This window comes from Panthera onca, chromosome B1 (assembly GCF_046562875.1).
Source record: "Panthera onca isolate mPanOnc1 chromosome B1, mPanOnc1 haplotype 2, whole genome shotgun sequence".
Lineage (NCBI taxonomy): Eukaryota > Metazoa > Chordata > Mammalia > Carnivora > Felidae > Panthera > Panthera onca.
Window position 1 is genome coordinate 159,275,220 of NC_138342.1, and position 23,796 is coordinate 159,299,015.

General features: G+C 37.5%; 1 protein-coding gene across 2 annotated transcripts in view; it reads left to right on the forward strand.

The window, feature by feature from the left end:
* Window positions 1-23,796, forward strand: part of KCNU1 (potassium calcium-activated channel subfamily U member 1) — a 148,509-nt gene that overhangs the window by 32,179 nt on the left and 92,534 nt on the right. For both annotated transcript variants that reach the window (XM_078445558.2, XM_078445557.2), the window contains 11 exons: window positions 335-505; window positions 1,620-1,711; window positions 3,563-3,673; window positions 6,027-6,132; window positions 7,221-7,303; window positions 8,629-8,698; window positions 11,760-11,912; window positions 16,470-16,582; window positions 16,936-17,004; window positions 20,534-20,623; window positions 20,758-20,855. In XM_078445558.2, the coding sequence (XP_078301684.2) occupies window positions 335-505; window positions 1,620-1,711; window positions 3,563-3,673; window positions 6,027-6,132; window positions 7,221-7,303; window positions 8,629-8,698; window positions 11,760-11,912; window positions 16,470-16,582; window positions 16,936-17,004; window positions 20,534-20,623; window positions 20,758-20,855 (1,156 nt within the window). The remainder of the gene's footprint in view (window positions 1-334; window positions 506-1,619; window positions 1,712-3,562; window positions 3,674-6,026; window positions 6,133-7,220; window positions 7,304-8,628; window positions 8,699-11,759; window positions 11,913-16,469; window positions 16,583-16,935; window positions 17,005-20,533; window positions 20,624-20,757; window positions 20,856-23,796) is intronic.

The following is a 23,796-nucleotide window of genomic DNA, read 5'->3' on the forward strand; positions in this document are numbered from 1 at the left end:
CAGAACCTGGCTTATCTGAGTCTCATGGCTCTAGAATGCAATGACTTGCCCAAATGAAAGGAAAGAGATACAGGCAGCCAGTACCCCTGGGGAGCTCTCCAAATGTGGGCCCAAGCTACATCCTCCCTCAGAGTTCAGCAGTAATCACAGTGAAGAAAACAAGACTTCACGATCTCTACACACACTTTGCAAACCCTTTAACACAGGCTAGGAATCATTAATACTTCATTTGGATTGAATTAAGTGAAACTAAGCCAATGTTTTTCCTATTCTTTATAAACATTCCGTTGGATTCCATTCAGAGACCTTTCCTGAATCTCCTCTTTTTGAACAGGTGGAAAATTCTGGTGATCCCTGGCTCAAAGGTAGAAATTCACAGAACATATCATATTTTGAATCTATTTACCTGGTCATGGCAACAACGTCAACTGTTGGCTTTGGAGATGTGGTAGCCAAGACATCCCTAGGACGGACCTTCATCATGTTTTTCACCCTGGGGAGTTTGGTGAAGAATATTTTTAATATCTTTGAATATAGCTACATTAACCCAACACATGTAGTTAATGGTGATAAATAAAGCAATACAGGTTTGAGAGTGAATGTTGCATTATTCAGAGCAAGTGTGAAATGATAATGGAAAGATACTTAGATCCCATGTTTTCCAAACTGCATCCTCTGGAGCACGTGCTTCAATTGCATGATTGCCAAAGATGAGGATGGCAGACAAAGGAGAGCAGACTTTATTTATGAGTCTGCATTGAATTGAGCAATCCTATATTCCTTTACCTCTTGCCCATCAGACTGAAGTCTTTCTTCCAATGAGGAAGGGCATTTGAGATTTGATTTGAATGAGCCAAATGAGTAACTCTCTCTGAACTAGCATTCTACTTCAGATATGTGAACATCTGTGCTTGGTTCAAGAGTGTATCATGGACAAAGGAAACCTCTTTTAGTTACTTTAACTTCAGCTCCTTAAAAACTGGTAACAGAGTTCTCCCCTCCACCTTTCTGATATTCCCCTGTCCATATTATTACATCCCCTCATTTCAGTCATTTCCTCTAAACCTCTCTCTGTCCCACATGTTTTATTTTTTTTCTAAGCCTCACATAGTATCACGTCAGAAGAGTCAGAAGTGCAGTTAGTTGTGACTAGAGGACAAAAGGGACAGGAAGTGTGCCTTACCACTTGTCTTTGCTTTCATAATTTGGAATGCTGCAAAGCATTTTATTTGATTTAAACCAAATCCAAAGGTCAAGGAAGAAAAACGGCCTGCCTTTTGAAATACAGTTCACAGATAAGAGAAAGTCTTATGCACCTTCTTTCTCTTTTATAATCTCAGAATTTTAGAATGTCCTTGAAAACAATGAGATCTGGGGGTGCCCGGGTGGCTCAGTCCATTAAGCATCCAACTTCAGCTCAGGTCATGACCTCACACAGTTCATGGGTTCGAGCCCCTCATTGGGCTCTATGCTGACAGCTCAGAGCCTGGAGCCTGCTTCAGATTCTGTGACTCCCTCTCTCCCTGCCCTGCTCGTGCACGCTCGCTCTCTCTCTCTCTCTCTCAAAAACAAACATTAAAAAAAATGAAATCTAAGATTTTATTTGCTGATCATTTTAGATCCTATTTGCGAACTATGTCCCTGAAATGGTGGAAATTTTTGCTAACAAGAGGAAATACACCAGTCCCTATGAGGTGGTCAAAGGGAAGAAGTAAGTAGCTTTCAAGCATAATTTCTGCAGTTTGAGAAATTCTACTAGTCACATATCTCTTTAAAAATGCCTGTTGCTTGGCCTAAAGTGAATATATTGGCAAGGTCCTTCATTTACTGAAGAGGGTTGTGCTAAAATAAATACCATAAGAAGATATTTGGTACTTGATAAAAACAACTATGTAGGGGGCGCCTGGGTGGCTCAGTCAGTTAAGCGTCCAACTTCAGCTCAGGTCACGATCTCACGGTCCGTGAGTTGGAGCCCCGCGTCGGGCTCTGGGCTGATGGCTCAGAGCCTGGAGCCTGCTTCCAATTCTGTGTCTCCCTCTCTCTCTGCCCCTCCCCCGATCATGCTCTCTTTCTGTCTCAAAAATAAATAAATGTTAAAAAAAATTAAAAAAAAAAAACAACTATGTAGATGCTGGTAAGAGCAGTAAAACAACTAAAATGACAGATAATATTATCATTCCCTATCAAATATTAAGTGTGGCAATATTTCTGCATCCCTCATCACTGTGCTTTTAACATCTATTACTGTTCTGTTCATTTTAATCATGTGGTTAACTTACGGCTAATTTCACATAATGGATCAAATTACAGCCGCAGTTCAAATTTAAAATAATTACTTCGACTCTGTGGTCTCAGCCAAAATTCCACTAACACCATATGGGGGCTCATTCACAGGCAGAGGTTTGCTGGAGTGAAGAGAAATTTCCACGTCTTCTACAACACTTCATAGATCACCTGTTTTGTCCATGTCACAGCCACCTGTTCTGGGAGGAAAATGGAGTTGAAGTTGTTTTTTATCATATTTCTCTGTGATGTGTTATTTCAGTATCCACTATGGTTTTCACATCCGAGAAGGAGGGAATGGATTGGAGATCTTAAATTGGAAGCAACTCTTTTTTAGTCTCTATTTGCTGTAGAGGAAAGAGATCCAGTGGAGATAAACTCCCTTGGAGTGGTCTCTTAGCACAATTGGATGAAAACCAAGATTGACTTAGGAGTCTGAAGAGGAAAGTAAAAAAAAATAAAAATAAAATAATAACAACAACAATAAAATGAGTGAAAAATAAATATTGAAAACATGGAAATGAACTAGATAAACCAAAGTCTTACGCAGTTCATCACAAGAAGGCAATGCGGGACACATGCCAAATTAGCCCAAAAGGTCTGGAAATCTTAAGGTTAGGTTAGGCTACATGTATGCTTTTAGTTTCCTTAAATGAGTAATGGAGGGAAAAATAGCTTATTTAAGTGCATTACCTAAGGAAGTTGATAGCTATTTTTCACAATAAAAGTTGAGATTTTTACACCTGTCCTTGAAGACTCTCCATTGGACTCACTTTTTAGTAGCTACTAGATAATTTTCAGTGCGGAAGATAAACCAAAATAATCCAGAATGTACTGCCACCTCTGCCATAGTATTGACTATGAGAAAATCAGTGAAGTATTTTGAGCCTCTTTTGTTCCTTTGAAAAAGACTAGATCAGCTAATCAGGAGTCAAGTGAAAGAAATCAAGTGAAGTAACACATGTGCAAGTCCATTATAAGTTATAATAACTATGAAAAATGTCACAATTACAATAGTTATTATTGTATTCCTGAAAACCTACGTGTTATTCAAATGTTTGGATTCATACCCAACATGGAATGAACTAGGGACCATAGAAATCTGATGTTTCTTTTCTCTATTGGAGATGCAGTCTTCAATGTTTCTATTTTAAAAATCTGGGTAATTCAAATACCAGATTGATTTAAAGCTAAATTTAAGCTAAATTTAGCTCTGCATCTTGACAGGAAGATACTTCTGTTTCTCAGATGATCCACCTCACATATTCTTGCCCCCTAGGTTCATCGTGGTCTGCGGGAACATTACGGTTGACAGTGTGACAGCTTTCCTACGGAATTTTCTCCGCCATAAGTCAGGGCAGATCAACATTGAGATTGTTTTTCTGGGAGAGTAAGTTTATCTGTACCATTCACGGGCTCTAAATTAATCCTTGAAATATGTGTGCATTTTTTTAATGGAAAAAAATTACCCTCGCAATATTCATAGGAAAATTAGGAAATAATAATAAGCAAAAGGAGAAGAAAAGGCAATCTTACGACCAGAGTTAACCTCAGAGAATATTTTGGAATATATCTTGCCTGGTGTTTATCTGTATATATACTAACGTTGTTAAAGAGATTTCCTATCATTTACTCTTATGTGACTGTGATTTTGTGCACAAGTCTGGCATTCTTTCTAATTGCTATTCTGTTAATTCTCAGAATTGGAAATGTGAGTTCAAATAGATGCAGAAAGGATTGTTTTTAATGATGTTTTTATTCTATGAAACTTACATTTCCACAAGTAGAGTCCAAGTCAACTATTTTGTGAACCCCCTAGAAAATGCATACTTAATATGAAAAGGTTTTTAAGTAGGCAAAATGATTTCTTATCGTTTTATTTTACAATTTTGGTTCCCAGTGAGATTGAACAATTTTTGTATGTTTTGACCATTTGATTTTCCTTTTTTGATGAATGAAGAAATTTGTCTTCATTTCTCATATCTGCTTTTCTATGAGGATGGTTATCTGCTGTTTTACTGACTTCTCAGCGGTCTTAATATATTTTGATATTAGCCTTTTTGTGTCATTTGTTGTAAATATTTTTCTCTCTTTGCCTGTGTGTGTGCACGCAGAAGCATTTGATTTACATGTACTATAACCCATCGACTCTTTCATTGTGGCATCTGGCTTTTCTGACACTCTTTGGCCTCTCTGTTCTAGAATTAAGCAAGTATTTCTCTAGCGTTTCTATGTTTCCATATTGAAATATTTTGTATTTAAGCTCCCTGGAATTCATTTTGTGTAAAGTGTAAGGAACTAACTTCTTTATTTTGTTCAAATGGTTTATCAGTTATCCACACACCACCAAATAAGTCAGGCAGATTGGAAAGGGCATTTTGATCTTGTACAGGATCATATACAGGATCACTTCCGCCACTTCCGCCTTCACACATTTTATAGTTCAGCGCTTTGTACCTTGTACATTGTGGCATGTCCAGTCCAATACAACTTTGGGCTCCCCTGTATGAGATGACCAACCAGCATTTTGAACTCCTTCATGCTGCTACATTGAGGGACAGCCAACAGTTCTATTTCAGTGTAATTGCCTGCCTGTCTTTTCAGTAATTTGTATGTTACTTGAATCCTTATTTTAAAAAATAGTCAAAAACCGGGCTAAAATTAGTGATAAGGGGCTAATAATTATAATCCAGTTGAGACAAAAAGGAAATCATTAGATGTATTTACTGTTGTATGGACTAATGTAGGTTATTATAGGTACTTGTCAAGAGAACGAATGAAATTTTTTAAAATTTATTTTAATGTTTATTTCTTTTTGGGAGAGAGAGAGACACCAAGAACGAGTGGGGGTGGGGCAGAGAGAGAGAGAGACAGAGTCTGAAGCAGGCTCCATGCTCTGAGCTGTCAGCACAGAGCCCGACGTGGGGCTCGAACCCGCCAACCAAGACATCATGACCTGAGCCGAAGGTGGATGCTCAACTGACTGAGCCACCCAGGTGCCCCTAAAACAGAAATGTGAGATTTTTTTAAATGGTGCAAAATGTTGGAAGCACTCATCTAGAATTTTTCCCATTACCTATAATTTTTGATGACTCTGCAATTCATATCCTCCACCAGACATTCTCTGTGGCTCCATATTCACACAACTAAATTGCTTACTGAATATCTCCATCCCAGAGCTTCAAAGGCCCCTCAGACGTAACATTTTAAAAAACAAACTCATGATCTTATATCTCTCTCTCCAGCTAACAAGGCAAATACATAAAAGAAGGAAAGAACACGGCACTTTCTGTCTCAGCAAATTGGACCTTATCAGTGCAGTTCCTAAAAACAGAAAGCAAGGCATTGTTTTTGCTGCTCCTCTCCCTTAAGCCTTACGTATACTTGCATCAATATCATCAATTTTGTCTCCTAAAGAAATACTAATTGTGTCTCTGCCACTCCATATCCTATTCAGTTAATATTTTGTATCTCCTTAAGTTCTGGAAAGACCACGTTATTGATTTGTGCCTTTTTCTCAGAAACTCTTCTCCTGCTGTTATATGACTGGTTTGTTCTTATTCTTCAGCACTCAGAAATAAGGCCAGATGTTAGTATCACCTAACCACATGGATTAGTAATAGAGGATGGATGTTTTCCTACAGGGGATTCGAAGTTCTGTTAAAGCCACTAAATAAATACCATGAACTCTAAACCAAAGTCAGTCATCATTTTACATCTTTGGTACTATATTCTTTGCCCAGGGTTCCTCCTTCCTTGGAATTAGAAACATTATTTAAGTGCTACATGGCCTATACGACTTTTGTTTCTGGATCGGCACTTAAGTGGGAGGATCTGAGGCGAGTTGCGGTAAGAACTAGTTGTTTTTCTTCTGATTATCCTAAGCTGCAACAATTAAGATGATAGGATGTATTTCTCTTTCAAAAGTATCAGTCCACATGCTTAAATTGGTGGAAATAAGACTTCCTCAACTTTAAAAACTGATCATAAAGGAAATGTAGCTATTGAATCTCCAAATCCTCCTTGATAAATGTCAAGTAGACAGCACTGTTTACCTACACTTAACATTTATTTGTTTCACTAAATCCTCTACTTATCTAGAGCAGTTTTATTTTAGCAGTCTAAGAAATCTGAAAAAGTTATGGATGGCAAAAGTGTGTTTAATCTTATCATTGAATAGAATCCTTACCAGACACAGATTTCCCAACTTTTTCTAAACACACTGATCCACTTTCTGATAAGAGAAACAGAAAGGAAAATAGCAGAAATCCCATTAAGGATGGATGAAAAATAATGAGCAAAGGCCAACAGTCTAGACAGCTTTCATTTAAGATCAAAGCAGGTTTCCTCCCATGTTTTAGATTTCATAGAATCACATAAACCAAGGGCTGTAGTTTTTTTTAAATCAGAGATCTCTAGAGTTAACATAAAGAATTGAAATAGAAAATGACAGACTCAGAATAATCTTCCTCTTTCCCGCAACTCACTATTGTAAGTGCCACTTCAATAATTTTCTATACCCTTAAGATTCAGAATCCACAAATACTGAATGACTGATTACTTTGGGTCAAGCATACTTCCAGTTCTTCCATTCTTTGCTGTCCTGAGAGGCAAATCAATGTATAGAAAGTTGCTTAAAAACTTCGTTTTGGATAATAGGAAAAATATAACTATGTACTTTGCCTGTTTTAAAGCAGTCTTGCATCTGTGTTGGAGACCCTATGCCCAGGTCTGTCCCCTACAGCACTTCCAGCCAATACAGCATCTACAGGACTCTGATCCTGCTGTAAGGACATCCTTATCACCACCCCTTCCCAAGGGTGTTCTCTCTCTTATGGAAAATTTTATGATAAAACCACAGGGAAACCCAGAGGGGGAACACTAGAGCATTTCCTATGTAATTAACAAGATGGCTACTGTCTAATCTTGAAGAATAGGTGGAATCTGCAGAAGCATGCCTGATTATAGCCAACCCTTTGTGCAGTGATTCGCATGCTGAAGACACTTCCAACATTATGAGGTAAGAAGCTGGCACTGTTTTATATGCTTCAAGATGATTTTATTTCTACCTCTTTTAAAATAAAGCCCAGTGGCCCAGTGCATGGGACCAAATAGGAGAAGATGTCATCTATTACAGCACTAGGTTCATTATATTCCAGGTTTCTGCCTATTTTTTCTTTCTTTCTTTTTTTTTTTTTTTTGCTTTTTTTTGCTCCCCAAAGCTGTGTGGATGCAAAAATAGAGTATCCTGAGTATCTTTGTGCTTTTCCATATACTTTCCTAAAGTTTCATATGGGTAAAAGTTATTTAAAATTTTTTTCTTACGTTTATCTTTTGAGAGACATAGAGAGATAGAGCACAAGTTGGGGAGGGGCAGAGAGAGAGGGAGACACAGAATCTGAAGTAGGTTCCAGGCTCCAAGCTGTCAGCACAGAGCCCAACACAGGGCTCGATCTCACAAACTGTGAGATCATGACCTGAGCTGAAGTCGGACGCTTAACCGACTGAGCCACCCAGGCACCCCAGGTAATAGGTATTTAAATTTAAAAAGCAAGCATACCAATAACTGATAGCTGTTCAGATAACACCATTAATAAATAACATCTTTAAACTTCCAAAAATAAAGATGCCATTTTCTGATTGGTGAATCCTATTAGTAGACTTTATTTATTGGAGTTTTTCTCCAGTAGTTCTGGTGAAATATTGTGTATCATTTGCTATAATGTGCTTGTGATTGTTGGCAAATATCTTCCAGATGACTAGAATTGGTATCACTGTCTTTAACTATGAGCTGTCTGTGAGCGGGAACTTGACTTGTGGTGATAGTTTCAAGCTATCATGGTGATGGCAATGGCATTGTGCCCAACCATATGAACTTATGGTCCCCAGAGCATAATAAACATACATAGCTAAAGGTGATTCTACAAACAGCAAGAGACAGTTGAGAACATATACTGTGCATAATACAGTATATATGAGTTGGACCTCAGTCTCTTAATATGTATAATGAGAACGTTGGGTAAGACAGTCTATGAGCTACTTCAAGCTATAGACAGAAATGCGATCACTGTTTTTTTTTTCTGTAATTAATGTATTTGAAGGCTAAAATACGTGAAACTGCTGATTTTCTCCTCAAGAACTGGTTTCAGAACACCACAGTCTCCTAGTACCAAGAGCCGACCCTTCCATAGATTACATTTACTAAGTCACTAAAACAATATCATCCTTTACTGTGTATGCAATTAAACAGAACATTATTAGAAGACAGCATAATCGTGCATTTTATATGTTGTTTTATTATTGCATACCGTACATCACTGATGAGCATATTTGTTGTTTATGTAGGGTTCTCTCCATCAAAAACTATAACCCTAATACCAGAGTCATCATACAGATACTTCAATCCCATAACAAGGTATGGTAACCATCTAGCCTACCTATCATCCCCTTTTAGTCTATGGAGTTGAATAACTTCCTTTGTCTAAATAATAAAACTTATTAATTTCTCACAGGTCTATACTCAAAGATTTTTTGCCAATTACAGGTGAAATATGGAGGTTCATTAAGATTTTTAATCACTTAAAAATGCAAATTCATAAAGAGGTATACTTTCATACTTTAGCAGCTGCTACCTGAGGGTCTAACTACTAATCCACCTAAATCTAGATGCTGATATCATTTCCTTTGGGACACTGACCTACCTCTCTTGGCACATCTATGACTACTTGGAGCCACTAAAAATGCAGTACCCTGATTAGACAATCACAGAGGTTTGAGAGACAACCAAAAGCTAGGACAGGGTTGAGCAAAAAGGTTCAACTCCTACACAAGGCCATTTCTTCAAAACTGAGAGAGGTGGCTATTTTACCTAGTGCAGAATTTCAAGGGGAATGAAGAAACAGAGGAATATATTCTAAATGAAAGAGTAAGATAAGACCTCAGAAAAAGACCTTGACGAAACAGAGGTGAATGACAGAGTTCAAAACAGTCATCAAGATGCTCACTAAGCTATGGGGAAGAATGGATGAAGAAAATGAGAACTTCAACAGAGATGGAGTATATAAGAAAGTAACCAAATAGAAATCACAAGCTGAGGGATTTAGTAACTGAACCAAAAAAAATACAATAGAGGGGTTCAGCAGCAAACTAGATGAATCAGAAGAATCAGCAAACAGGAAGACAGGGTAGTGGAACTCACCTAATCAGAGGAGCAGAAAGAAAAAAGAATGAAAATGAGTGGGGACAGCTTATGGGACAATATCCATTGGGTCAATGTTTGCATTATAGGCATCCCAGAAGGAGAAAAACAAAGAAAGGGGCAGAAAACTTATTTGAAGAAGCAGTCACTGAAAACTTCCCTAATCTGGAGAAGGAAACAGACATCTATATCTAGGAAGCCCAGATAATTTTAAATAAGATGAACCTAAAGAGATCCACACAAAAACTCATTATAATTAAAGTGTCAAAAGTTAAAGACAAGGAGAGAATCTTAAAGTTGGCAAGAGAAAAACAACTTGTAATGTCTAAGGGAACCACTGTAAGACTAGCAACAGATTTTTCAGCAGAAACTTCACAGACCAGAAGGGAATGGCCTGATAGATTGAAAGTATTGAAAGAAAAAAAAAGCCCTGCCAATCCAGAATAGTCTACCTGGCAATGTTGTCATGCAGAGAGTTTTTCACACAAGCAAAAGCTACAGGAGTTCATCATCACTAGGACAGTTTTATAAGAAATGATAAAAAAAACTTCTTCAAGCTGAAAGGAAAGGGCATCAATTAGTAACAGAAAAAGATAAGAAAGTATGAATCTCAATGGCAAAAGAAAATGTATAGTAAAATTCAGAATAATCTAATGTTGTAAATGTGGACTAATCACTTATGAATCTCATATGAAGGTTAAAAGACGAAAGTAGTAAAAATAACTGCAGTACTTAGTAAGGGATACACTAAGGGATCCCTTAGTAAGGGATATACCAAATGCTATAAATTGTGATATCAGAAACAAAATGGGGTGGGGGGGGGGGATAAAAATGTGGTTTTAGAATGTGATCAAACTTAAGTTGTTAGGACTTAAAATAGATTGTTATAAAAATGAGTTATGTGGCCTACTATGAAGTAGCCACAAAGGAAAAATATATGTAGATACACAACAAATAAAAAGAAAGGAATCTAAGACCTACAGAAAATCATCAAATCACAAAGGAAGAGAGCAAAAGAGGAAGAAAGGAACAGAGCATTGACAAAACTGCCAGAAAACAATTAACAATGACAATAGGTGCATACCTATCAATAATTACTTTAAATATAGATGGGCTAAATTCTCCATTTATAAATGATTTAAATTTTTTTTTAATGTTTATTTATTTTTGAGACAGAGAGAAACAAAGCATGAATGGGGGAGGGTCAGAGAGAGAGGGAGACACAGAATCCGAAGCAGGCTCCAGGCTCTGAGCTGTCAGCACAGAGCCTGACACAGGGCTCGAACTCACGGACTGTGAGATCATGACCTGAGCCAAAGTTGGACACTCAACCAACTGAGCTACCCAAGCGCCCCTCATTTATAATTATATATATAATTAATATATATAATTATTATATATTATATGTATTATATATAATTATTATATATATTAATTATATATAATAAAATATATAGTTTATATAATGGAATTTTGTTTAGCCATAAAAATGAAGGAAATTTTGCGCTTGCTACAGTATGGATGGGCCTTGAGGGAATTATGCTAAGTGAAAATAAGTCAGAGAAAGACATACCATATGATTTCATTTATATGTAAAACTTTAAAAATTAAAAAAAAAAAAAAAGCAACCCCCCCCCCCCCAAAAATCCATACAGATAGAACAGATTGGTGATTGTCAGAGGTAGGGATGGGGGTGGTGTTGAGGGTGGGCAAAATGGATGAAGGGGATAAAAAAGAACAAACTTCTGTTTATAAAACAAATAAGTCATGGGAATATAATGTACAGCATGGTGACTATAGTTAATAATACTCTATTGTAGATTTGAAAGTTATTAACAGTAGGTCTTAAAAGTTCTGATCACAAGAAAAAAATAATTGTAACTATTGGGGTGGTAGGTGGTAACTAGAATTATTGTGGTGGTCATTTCACAACGCACACATTGAATCATCTTGTACACCTGAAGCTAACACAATGTTATATGTCAGTTATATCTCAACGAAAACAAGGACAAAAATAAAAGTTGTAGGTTCAGGGTAGTATAAGAGGTCTAAGTCATTTGACCTGATTTCGCAACTCTCACTATTTCTATTTTAAAAAGTGGGAGCAGTAGACCACTAATAATTTTTAAAAGCTGAATTTGTTCTGATACCTTCTACTGACACAGGCACAACAAATTTTTTCAAGTAAAACAAATGCAAGAAAGCACATTCATTCTGAAAAAACTTTCTTGAATTGTATTTACTCATAATGTTTGACCTACTTTCTACTATGAAACAGGTTTTTCTGCCAAAGATTCCCAGCTGGAACTGGACTACTGGAGACAACATCATCTGCTTTGCCGAATTGAAGCTTGGATTCATGGCCCAAGGCTGTCTGGTGCCAGGTTTATGCACCTTTCTAACGACTCTATTTATTGAACAGAACAAAAAGGTAACCTTGTAAATTGTTGAATCTTGGCTTTTTTCCCATGTCCTCACATGGTTAGGATCAGAAATAGGAAAAAAAAAAATTGAAGAAGGCAAGAAAGCCCCAAGGAATCAGATTTGACTTCCATTTGAACGGCAAAGTATTGAGAGATCTAGACTGCAGTCCCAGACATTACACTGACCTTGAAGAAGTTATTTATCTTATTCTTGTCTAAGAATATTTATCTGCAAAATAGAAATAATATCTTTGCTTCCTACCTGCAGTCCAAGATGCTGGGAATATAAATGTAGAAGTACTTGGAGTTACTGAACATAGAAATATAAATAAGGGCACCTGGGCAGCTTGGGTGGTTAAGTATCTGACTCTTGATTTTGACTCAGATCATGATCTCACAGTTGGTGAGATTAAGCTCCATGTAGGGCTCTGCACTCATAACATGGGGCTTGGGATTTTGTCTCTCCCTCTCTCTATGCCCCTCTCATGCTCTCTCTCTCTCTCTCTCTCTGAAAATAAATAAACTTTAAAAAAAGGAATATAAATAAAGACTATATTATTAATGGAAAATCATCTATTTAAATATAAAGTAACTATGTAATAATTGATATAATAATAAATAATTATATTCATTGAACAAATAATAATACAAATAATAATTACAATCTAATTTTTCAGGTTATTTTGGGGACATTCCATGCAGTAATAATAATAGTCACCACTATGAATGCCTCCTATGTTACTGATTTTAAATACATTATATTTCTCCTTGATAATATTTTAAGATAGCATCCCAGTAATAGGTCAGTGAAGCTAACCTGATTTTATAGGAAGTTAGTGAGTAGCAGAGGTAGAATTGTCTGACCTAATTAATGTCTTACCACTATGCTTGATGCCTGTGGCTGTTAGGTATCTACTCACAATCTCCCACATCAGGTCCTTTGATACCTTTGAGTCAAAATAAGTGAAGGGACTATTAGGGTGCTATAGTACCAAGTATGGCCTTTGAAATGTCACTCCCATGAAATATTCCAAGAAAGGCTCTAACCCTCAGCTGGGCCTGGTATCCCATTGTCCAGAGGCTCTTCAGAGAGTCTGAGAGTGACATTTCCTCTTCATTTAATTATGAGTCCACACATGACTTCTTTTATACTCAGTTTCCCTCTTGGCCTTTTTTTTTTTTTTTTTTTTTTGCATTTTATTTCCTTTTGTAATAAATTCAAAAAACTTTTTGCATCTTTTCTGTTTTCATCCCTGGTACGATATAAAAACAAATAAACACCATGAAAGATGCTCTGGCCATCAGAACACTAACTGAAAAACAAAGGTTTCTTCTGTAATTCCTTCTGTGAATGTGAGGAGATATCATATATAGATAAATAGAAATGACCATCAGGCAGCAGGAAATGAGCCCTGGTGCTACTACAGTGAACCTGCATTAGCCTTATCTTAGTGGTCACTGTGTAAGGCTTCGAAAATCACTCGTGAGGAAATTGTCTCTGCCTGTGTTGTGTCCTTACAAAGTGCAAGATAACCACGATATCTGTTGTAATGACTCTGATACTAATCTCCAGGGCTAGAGAAAGTAAATGGAATGAGAACCCTCTATGAAGACTTCATCTCTTTCATGGAAATAGAGGAGGAAAAAATGCAAACCAACACTGTATTATGTTGTTCTTCTTGATGTGTAATCTGCATTTGTAACCTCCTCACTGAACATGGCCTGTCAACATTCATCATAAGAGGGCTTTTGGGATATAGGAATTGAGAGAGATTATTTGGAAGTGATGTCTAAAACCTACTTTCAGAAATCTTAAACTGGGCCCCAGATTTTGTAATTCTATACTCTGCTCTGGTTTATAGATTCCATAATAAACTGTTAAGTTAGGTTTAACAGCCAGGACTCCAGTGTCTTGTGTTCCATTTTTGTTGCATTGGACACTTACTTTCTCTGTCAGTTTCTGCATCAATAAAATGAGAGTTATGAAGGAAACAATCAACAAAACTAAAAAGCAGTCTATGGAATGGGAGAAGATACTTGCAAACAACATATCTGGTAAAGGGTTAGTATCCAAAATCTATAAATCTATAAAGAACTTATCAAACTCAATACCCAGAAAACAAATAATCTGGTTAAGAAATAGGCAGAAGAAATGAATAGATGTTTTCCCAAAGAAGACACCCAGATGGCTAACAGACCTATGAAAAGATGCTCAGCATCACTCATCATCAGGGAAATCCAAATCAAAACCATGATGAGATACCGCCTCACACCTGTCAGAATGGCTAAAATTAACAACTCAGGAAACAACAGATGTGGATGAGGATGTGAAGAAAGGGAAACCCTCTTATATGGTTGGTGGGAATGGAAACGGATGCAGTCACACTTGAAATTAATATGGAGGTTCCTCATAGAGCTAAAAACAGAACTACCCTATCACCCAGCAATTGCACTACCAGGTATACAGAAAGGATACAAAAATACAGATTCTAGGAGGTCAATACACCCGATGTTTATAACAGCCTTGTCAACAATAACCCAACTACAGAAAGAGACCAAGTGCCCACTGACTGATGAATGGATAAAGAAGATGTGGTGTATATTTACAATGGAATATTACTCAGCCATCAAAAAATTGAAATCTTGCCATTTGCAGTGACATGGATGGAGCTAGAGTGTATTATGCTAAGCAAAATAAGTCAGTTAGAGAAAGACAAATACCATTTGTCTTACCATTTCACTCATGTGAAATTTAGTAAACAACACAGATGAACATTTGGGGAGGGGAAAAAAAGAGAATGGGAGGAAAACCAGAAGAGACTTTTAATGATAGAGAACAAACTGAGGGTTGCTACAGGGGAGTTTTAGTGTGTGGGGGGAGTTAAATGAATGATGGGGATTGAGGAGGCACTTGTGATAAGAATGGGGTGTTATATGTAAGTGATGAACCACTGAATTCTCCTGAAACCATATATGACACTATATGTTAACTACCTAGAATTTAAATAAAAATTTGGAAAAAAAATAAAATAAAACCAAAAACTTTCTTTAGGCTTGAAAAATAAAGTAAAATAAAATAAGCTATTAATCTCATAATCTGATTTTTGTAAGTATTATGTTAATATCTGTAAAACTTCTGAGTACTCAGATTAAAAGACCTTGGATCAAGGGTATGTGTTTCACCTGTATTAATTATATGGTGAGAAATTATAGTCCAAAGAGCATTTCCAGTTGCTTCAAGGCACAGAGCGTTGCCTTAGGCTTAAATTTAAATTAGATCTACTCCAACTTACATACTTGAGCTCCCTGACTCCACTATCTAAATCCAAAATCCATCTTCTTGTTTCCCTTTCTGAACTTTAAAAAATGAGCACAGGAAGTCTTCTCCATCTTTATCATTTTTTTACCATTTTTCAAAAACTGAAACATTTGGCTTAGAAGTGCCAAGCCAGTTTTTTCAGTAATTGGAACTTAAATAGGGACCACCCAGTGAGAGGAGCCCTTCTCAATAGAAGAATTTAAGAGAGTGGAAAAAGGCAGGAGATTCAGCTGAATCTTGGAAAGGGAGTTGCAGGGGAGAGTGCCTGCCTGGACTGCCTGATAAAATTAGTCCTTTTTTGTAAGGCAGATTGTGTGTGTGTGTGTGTGTGTGTGTGTGTGTGTGTGTGTGTGTGTGTTTTATTTGTTTTGAAACTGCAAGATGGCCATCTGAGGAGTATTTTTGAACTGGCCTTAACTGTCCACAGCCACACTGTTTCAGAGCTTCCAGAACTTCCAGACATTGACCTGGGACTCTGGGGTATAAAGGGGCCTGTCCTGCCATGTCAGGGCAGTGTGCTGGAGATTCTTATGGCAGCAGATGGGGAGAATGATGGGGATGTACATAGAGCACAACAAAATTCCAAGTTCTTACACAAATACCAGGGATGAGTTACCCAGCAGCCCTCACCCTTCACAGGCTGTATTTAGCCTTTTTGAGAGATACCCTTCTCCCTTCCCATCTCCCTCTTCTCTAGAAACCTATTGCTGCCCTCAATTTTTATATTCCCATTTCCATTGATCAGGATGGCCACTTAAATTCATTTGAAGCTATGAAGACTTCTGATGCTGGGCAGAACCCATGCATATTTTTTTCTTTGTGGTATATGGCTAGTCAGTAGAAAACTAATATGTTAAAAAAAACAATCTTGAATAGCCATATCCATGGAGAGACAATTTAGATACCATATTATCCTTCTTATCTTACTGTTACTGACTCAAAAACTAGTCTATCTTGCTGAAATTATTAGAAAAATTCCAGTTTTCAACAAGGAGTCTTGAATGCCATCTGGGAAGAAATCAAGTCATGATGCTTTTACTTCATTCTGAACTCTCTAGTGTAAATAGTAAAGATGTATGTTAGAGTTTAAGTTCTTCCTTTCTTCAGTTAACCCCAGGACAAATCTCTTTTTTATGACTTAAGCACAACGAGCGCTGGTTTGCTGCCTAGCAGGATATACAACTTGAATTATAATATCCCATATTGCATGGCATTGTGCTTCATGTCACATGATTGTGTATTCCAGGTTTTTCCTAAACAGCCCTGGCAAAAACATTTCTTGAATGGCCTGAAGAACAAAATCCTGACTCAACGTCTCTCTGATGACTTTGCTGGAATGAGTTTTCCTGAAGTTTCCCAGTAAGTTAATAGAAATAACTTTCCTCATTCTTCTTGAAGTGACATTCTTTTGACAGTGCTCATTCGGGGCTCACTGTAGGCCAGGCTCCATGGTAGATGTTGAAGATGTGGGAATGAACATGCCTGAGTCTCTATAACCTAGAACTTTGCAGTCTGTGTGGGACAGTTTTGTGTCTGTCACAGTCATCATGTGGGCTGGGACTTACTTTAGAATGGATTCCACATTTGGGAGGGTCTTCCTCTGCTGAGGTACTAGTGTTTTCCCAGACACAGAGCACAAAGTGTTGGTCATGTTCTTGTGAATTAGCACCCTGCCACCCTCTTTCCTCACAATTACATGTCTTCCTTCCTAGGCTCTGCTTTGTGAAGATGGGACTCATGCTGATAGCCATCGAACACAAATCCTTGTTTCATGGTTGCTGGTACCAATGAGACTTTGAATCTCTTCAGTTTTTTTTTTTAAAGGAGAATCTTTATGATTAAGACTTTTACAAAAATACAGCCATAACTAAGGTTTTGCCATTTGTTGAGAGCCAGCCTGTTGGGCACCCAGTCTGCTGTGGTGCACTTAGTACTGTCTCTAGTGACTGGGGTTAGAATCTAATGATTGGGGTTAGAATGGTTATCCTGGTGGGTAAGCAGGTACTTTGCCTTTGTTGTTATGGCCCTCCCCAAGTTCTCATGAGCAGGAGAGAGAAGTGGTCTCCTTCTCATATGTGTTCCTTTTAATGTATTACCAGATCTTCTAAGTCTTGACCATCAAATAATACTAAGAGTTAAAATTATTTATGACAGAAGATGCTCCCACAAATTGTAGCCTTAGAAAGTGAGCTACAAAATATGGCAAAATAAGAATTTGGCCTACTGAACAAAGTATGCTATTGGTAGGGTGGATAAAAGAAAGAAGTAACATTATTAGATCAATGGAATTTCTTGAAAACCCATAATGGATAATATGAGAGGTAAGATAGTTTATCATGTAATGAAAAAGAAAATCCAGAACAAACAGAGAATCAGCTACAATGATACAGAGATAAAAGATACTAAAAAATAAGAAAAACTAGAGGATTAAGTGGGATGAGGAACAAGAAAGAATATTATATTGGCTTGTGTGTGTGTGTTTTTAGTGGAAAACTAAGTTGAATTAAATTGGAATCAACAGAATAAATTCTGATCCTGATTATGATTTGCTGGCCCCATGGCACTGGAGAAGTGTCCATCTTCTGTAAAATGAGGAAGTCATTCCAGCTCTAAAACTGTCATTACCAGGAGCCTTAGAATTACAGGGAAATATTAACAGTTCAATAAGTTTGAATGATAGCAGATGGACTACAGAGGGCTAATTTTTTATGAAACGTTGAAAAGAAAAATTGAAGTATAGAGGATTCAGAATGTAACTGTGCTAAAGAAGTGAGTAGGGTACTGTACGAAGGAAGTCACTAAAGAGAGAATAACAAATAGTATTGTCTGGCTGTCTATATTCTAATTAACAATCCTGCTATACTCAAGAAAGTCTCGAAATCTAATCCTTGGACAAATGGCTCTTCTTCCGGAAATAGGTCATGGTAAAAAAAGATGGGAGTCTTAGAACCATAACCCAGGCAGTTTGGGTTTGAGACTAGCTCAGAACCTGATCAAGTTTGAACGTTTTTGGCCTTCAACAATCTGGACTATGTAGTAGAATTATTTGCAAAACTTTCAAAGCATATAGATTCCAAAATCCCACTTCTTAACTCTATAAAATTAAAATCTCCAAGGGTGGAGCCAGAGAATTTTTAAAGTTCCTGATACAGTCACTTTATTCACTGGGATTTGGAAACTGCTGGACCAAATGGTCTTTGAGACCCTTTCGAACTTTAACATCCTCGATTTTGTTAAACTTTATTATTAGGATGGCTATGGGACAGACCAGAAACATGACCATTTATTATGTAGCTAATGTCCACATATATTCAAATGTCCTGGTGCTGTTTACTACCCAGCATGCAACTACCCTCATGAAAGAGGAACCTGCTCCAACTTAAATTTAATTTTGTTTTCTCACCGAAGAGTCAGGTGAATCAAAAGGATTAAATCCTGATATGGATAATAGCTGTCTTTACACCTTTACTAGTTTATGACCAACAGTGCTGTTGGCACTTTACTTACATAAACTCTTGAATCTTTACAACAATGGGTAGAATTCTTAGTCCCATTTTATAGAAGAGGAAGATGAGGCCCCGAAAAGTTAAATAATTTTCCCAAACTCACACCAGTCCCAAGTGGCAGAGCCAGAATCTGAACTCAGCCTGGCTCTGGGGACAGTGCTTCTGCTCACTATGCTGTGCTAACTCCACCACAGCCACAAAAGGAAGGAAAATAGGGTATCTCAATGGCTGGGGTTTTAGACTAGTATATAGGAAAAACTGGTGGGGGGGGGGGGAACCTATCTTTTCTCATCTTTTATTTTGTCTTCTCATTGATACACTTGAATAGACTTTAAAACTTGGAAAAGCCCTCGATAATCATCAGGATTTGTCTGAGAGGATAATTTGTCATCTGCTAAGAGATAGAGCTGGATCTGGCCCCAGTCAGATAATGTTCTAAGTTTGTTCCAGTAAGGAACATTCTCTGAGAGAGCAACTGGCCATGATTCATGGAGGGGGTATGGGAAAAGTTTGGAAAAATCTTCAACGGGAGTTCACCTCTTCTTTCAAATGTCACCACAGATATTATCATGACAGTATCTTCATAACTAATTATTTAATATGAGTTCAGAAGATGCCCCTTTAAAAATAGGAGATAAGAAGATACAACTAAGTTTATGCTTGCTGGCTGGTGAACATCAACCAGGGTTATTGGGGTAGGGGCACAAATCCATGTTCTTTTCCTTTCAAAGTTAAAATGGTTTGTTCTGCTCATTAATATCAGTCAGTGCATTTTTGAAAATGCCATCCAGTATCTCAGGTAACAAACCACCTCAATACAGCTATTCAGCATCTTTCTACTCTTGGCATAGGGTGGAAGAGGTTTTGTGGTGAAACCCCTTTTATTTTTGTAAGGCTCTTACATTTGCACGTTACTTTGGAGTGCCCTAACAACAGAATAAGCTTTCCAAAATTAAGACTTGACTTCTTTCCAATGTTAATATAAAAGGTTTGTGTTTTAAAGGTGGGAAGAAGTACTTTCATTGTGCACAAATGAAGTGATCAGAGTTTCAGGGTTATAAGACCTCACCGTGCTGGAGGTCTGAATTAAAGGAAATAAAAACGGGATATCTCAACAAATGGGGAGAAGTGTGAGGAATTCAAATAGTCATAATGTAGTACTGCATCAAGGAGTATCATGGATAAAATTTGTAAGATGTCATTTTCAAACACACAAACCATAAGAAAATAGAAAATCAAAGCATTCATGTAGCGGTAGAAGCTATTCAGGTGGTTCCTGCTCTCAAAAATCTTGCAATCAAGATAGAAAAAAAAGTGAAGTCAAAAGAAATACATAAGTTCAAAAATTACATAGGCAAACAAAAGGAGCCTTTGAATCCAGCTGGTTAACTAGACATCATTTACTTTTACAGGGCGAGTAGCCTAAGGATAAACACCACTAGCATGACCGTAAGACTTTCAACTGTGTGGCCGTGGCATTGGATAGCCTAAATTAGCAAGGCTTCATGCATCTTAGTTGGTTTGCCCATTTCAGATTCAGGACGCAGTCCAGCTCAGCTGGACTCAGCTCAGCTGCGTGCAACTCAGCAATCGCGTTGTGACGTGGCTCCCTTCTGGATATTTAGCAGCAATCAAAGAAATATAGTCAAATTCACTTTTTCTACTGTGTTTGGCTGTAGTTGCGGATGGGGTCCTATTAACTCTATAGCTTAGAGAATCCATTGGTTATGACAGAATGAAACACCAATTATTGCCACGGAAATTAAAGGGGGGAAATTACTGTGTTTTTATTTTCTGTTTCCAGTGGTCTGATGCTAAATCCATCTGCAGAAGTTAAACTGCGTAAGAACACATTAGGGTTCTTTATTGCTGAGTCTTCAAAGGAAGTCATAAGGTAATTTTTTTGTTACTTTAGGGGAGAAAGTCCTAAGGCAAATGCAACTTAACGGCAGACAGACTGAGCCAGTGCCACGCTTCCTTAGTGTTAAGCCTCACATAAGTCATTCTTCATTTACTTTCATTGTCCAGAGCCGCCTTTTACTGTGCCAAATGTCACGGTGATGTCTTCATTCCTGAGCTAATTGGAAAATGTAACTGCAAAACCAAGATCCAGCGACACTTCCCAGGTAACTGCACTTTATATCTGGTTGCCCTCAGCCCAGCTTCCAGGGGCATGGCCAAGGAAAGAGGAGAGGTTCCCCCCTCTTAAAAGATAATGCCCACTTGAATTTGGCCAAGAAGGGGCAGATATTTCCCCACTGGGCATACAAGACCTGAGAATCAGTCTTTTAGAGCTGGAAGAAATCTTACTAGTTATCTAGTTAGACTCCTTCACACACAGGCAAGTGAGTACCAAGAGATTCAGTAGCGTGCAAAGTCCCAGAGCTAACTGGAGGTGCTTCCCGACTTCAGTCTCAAAGTTCATTCAGCCTGTATCCGACTGCTTGGTTGGCCATAGGCCACCTCATGGCCACTCTTATAAAAATTATTGCCTTACATTTACTTGACAAAGAACATTGTATAAATTTAAGGTGTGCAACATATTGAGTTGATATATTTATATTGCAAAATGATTGCCATCGTAGCTTTAACACCTCTACTGTGCTACATTATTATCATTTCTTCCTTGGGAACAATACCATCCCTTGAGTATTCTGTTTCCTTAATGGATAATAGGGGGGTTAAAATTTACTCATTTTGACACAGTGATGAAGAAATGTAACTTTTTATTCTGTCTCTACATGAACCCAATAGCTTACCAACAACCTTTCCCACTTAATAGCAGGAAAAGAGAAATGAATCTCAAGCATTCATGGTAACTTCCTCCCTTGTGGCTTAAAACTTAGTCTCTTCCAGGTACAGTAAAATTCTATGAGTAAAATCCTTAGTGTTTCAGCAATTAAACTTAATTCAAAATTTGAATTTCCTATCAGGACTTTTCTTATCTCTAAGATTATCTTCCCCTTCTCCCCAGTATTCTATTTAAATGCAGGAGTAAATTTGCTTAACATCCTGGTTGTTCTTGTAGTGGATAGCAAGATACCCTTTCATACAAGTCCTTACCGGTTCCTGAGGTGCCTCATTCCCTTGATAAGTGTCAGCTTCTGTGACCTCTGCATCAATAACCAGTGTCAGCTCCTCCTGGCTTTGGGTCACCTTCTGTCATTTGTTACTAAAATCTATCATCCCTACTATAGCCTCAGGTCTTGAGGTCTGAAGCATCCCTTTTCCTGTATCCCTAGGCTTTTCATTCCATATGTTATTTTGATCCCTCAGCTGTTTGGGATTTTTCAGTCTCCTGGTATACATATGTCTGTCAGGAGGTGGGAGCCCTTTCAGGCCTTCTCTCTGCTTAAACACACGTGCTGGCTCGTCTCCTCCTCAGTAACCACCTTGCACTGTTCCTAAACCCTCCTCCAAGGACACAACACCAATGAAAATGAAACATATGAACACCATATGAAACACCATATGAAAATGGAAACACATTTCTCATTTTCCCCTTTGCACACCACAAAACTATCATGTTTCCCTTGTCTAGCCCCTGCTCACCAACCTGAGACACAAGCTCTGTGTGTTGGGGATGGGAGGGAAGGGACTGGGTCCCATCTGAGAGATCCGGTCTCTTATCATTTTTTATAATAGCTTTATTGAGATATAATTTAAATACCATCAAGCAAATACTTTTAAAGTGTACAACGATTCAGTGGTTCTTAGTACGTAAGCAGATTTGTGCAACTATCAATACAAATTTAGAACATTTTCTGTACCTCTCAAAGAAACTCCACACCCAATAGCAGTTACTCATCCCATCTGCCCACACTCCTCACAGGCTCTAGTCTACTTTCTGTGTCTTAGGTTTACCTGTTTGGGCCATTTCATGAAAAGGGAATCAGACAGCATGTGGCCTTGTGTGTTGGGCACCTTTCACTTAGCCATGCTGTGGCATGTGTAAGTACCTCATTTCTCTTTATGGCTGAACAGTATCACATTGGATGGGTATATTTCATTTTGTTCATTCATTCATCTGTAGCTGGGCATTTGAATTGTTTCTACCTTTTGGATATTGCAGATAATGTTGCTATGAATATTGGTGCACAGATACCTGTTTGAGTTCCTGCTTGCAATTTTTTGAGTATATATCCATGAGTAGGATTGCTAAATCAAATATTAATTCTGTGTTTCATTTTGTGAAGAACCCCCATATTGTTTTCCATAGTGGCTACATCATTTCACATTTGCACAAGCAGGACACAAGAACTCCAATTTCTCCACATCCTTTTTTTAAAAATGATTTTCCCTTTAAAAAAAAAAAAAGGATAGCCATCCTAATGGGTTTAAATTGGTATCTTATTGTGGTTTTAACTTGAATTTTCCTAATGGCTAATGAGGTCGAGCATCTTTTTATGAGGATCTTACTGGCCATTTGTATATCTTTGAAAAAATGTCTATTCAAATCCTTTAACCATTTTTATATAAGGGTATTATCTTCCTAATATTGAGATGTATATGATCTTTGTATATTCTAAATACATGAAATGTATATTCTGCCAGTATTTTCACCAATTTTGTGGTTTGTCTTTTTATTTCATCATATAATTCCTACATTTTGATGAAGTCCAATGAAGTAGTTTTTCTTCTGTTGCTTGTGTTTTTGTGGAATATCTAACCTGAGGTCATAAAGATTTACTCTGATATTTTCTTCTAAGAATTTTGTATTTTTAGCTCTTATATGTAGGGTGGTGATCTCTTTTGAGTTGATTTTTGTGTTTGATGTAAGAAAAAGATCCAACTTCATTTTTTTCACTGTGGATATTCAGTTGGCCCAGCACCATTTTCTCAAAACATTTCCACATTGAACTGTTTTGGGTACCCTTGTCAAAAAACAATGGATTGCAAAAGTGTGAGTTTATTTCTGGGTCTCAATTTTATTTCATTGCTCTGTACATTTAGCTCTACAATGACTTGACTACTGTAGTTTTATATTAAGTTTTAAAATTGAGAAATATGAGTCTTCCAAGTCTGTTATTTTTTTTCAGTATTGTTTTGATTATTCTGGGTCCCTGT